At 33.5% G+C, this 1,170-nt stretch overlaps 1 protein-coding gene across 1 annotated transcript; it reads right to left on the bottom strand.

Annotated features, from left to right (window-relative positions):
* Positions 1–257: 257 nt before the first annotated feature.
* On the bottom strand, positions 258–701 carry LOC9299925 (disease resistance-like protein CSA1). Its single transcript, XM_002863803.1, has one exon. The coding sequence runs from the start codon at positions 699–701 to the stop codon at positions 258–260; it is 444 nt and encodes a 147-aa protein (XP_002863849.1).
* Positions 702–1,170: the final 469 nt, after the last annotated feature.

Here is a 1,170-nt window from a genome sequence, read left to right as displayed (position 1 = left end):
TAATTCATAACACACGTCAAATTAATTATAATTATTAAAAATCATTGAAGAAAAATTGTGCATCGTTTTGTAAACATGATTTCCACGAAATAGCAATGCAAATTACCAAGGCAGCAATAGAAAATTGTAAGGACGACACACAAGAGAGGCGACTGTTTATTTTTCAAGGCTATGCCATGTGTGTGCACAAAATATTACTTCCCACATACACAAATGCGGTTCTGTTCACTTAAAACTTTCATAAAAAGAATGGAAGATCATGAAGAGTACCTCTTGTTTCCTAAAGGTAAACCCATCTTTGATGAAACGAATTCCAATGCTTCCTTCCATTTCTTGATCTCCTCGCCAGTTGAAGCCTTTGCCAACTTCCAAAAGTTGCGACCAAATTCTCCCTTCTGGTGTCTCACATCGCCTACCTTCACCTTATAGAAAATTGGAACCACTTTGAGTTTTTTATTGTCTGCGAGTTTCTTTATCTTCACCAGCTCGTTTAAGCACCATTTAGACTGTGCATATCTCCTCGAAAAGATTGCTAGCGCAATATGCGATTCTTTGATCCTTTTGAAGAGGTGTTTTAGGTCTCTTCCCTTTTGTTCATCTTTGTCTATGAAGAAATTTATTCTGTGTTGTTCAAAGGCGGCAACAAGGTGGCTAATAAAGGCATGGCGTAATTCCACTCCTCGGAAATTTATGAACACCATCGGATAAGTCTTAGTTATAACACTCTTTTCTCATGTTGCAAGGCTAATTTATTTATATCGTAATGAAACTGTGGTTGTGGCGTTTGGAATTGGTTGCACTCGTAAGAATAATTAGATTAGATTTTGTAAACTACGGGATATCTTAGCATACATGATTTAAGCTATATATATATATATATATATATATATATATATATATATATATATATATATACTCCCCTGTACTTTTCATCTATTTTTAAATGATTTGATGTATTCAAAATACTGACCGAAACTTTGGCAAATAAATATTAGGTTATTATCTATTATTACTAAAGGTTCACGGTTTTATGGTACTCCTTGGGGTACACAAAGTGAAAGACATCGTCATGTACACTAGTCAGGAAGTCCATAGTTACCAGTGTTAATAAATAAAATACTATAATCAAATAAAAAAGCAAAGGATGCATTTATAATCAAAGATTATTAA

This window comes from Arabidopsis lyrata (genome assembly GCF_000004255.2).
Source record: "Arabidopsis lyrata subsp. lyrata unplaced genomic scaffold ARALYscaffold_8, whole genome shotgun sequence".
Lineage (NCBI taxonomy): Eukaryota > Viridiplantae > Streptophyta > Magnoliopsida > Brassicales > Brassicaceae > Arabidopsis > Arabidopsis lyrata.
This window is presented reverse-complemented; position numbering and strand designations above follow the sequence as displayed.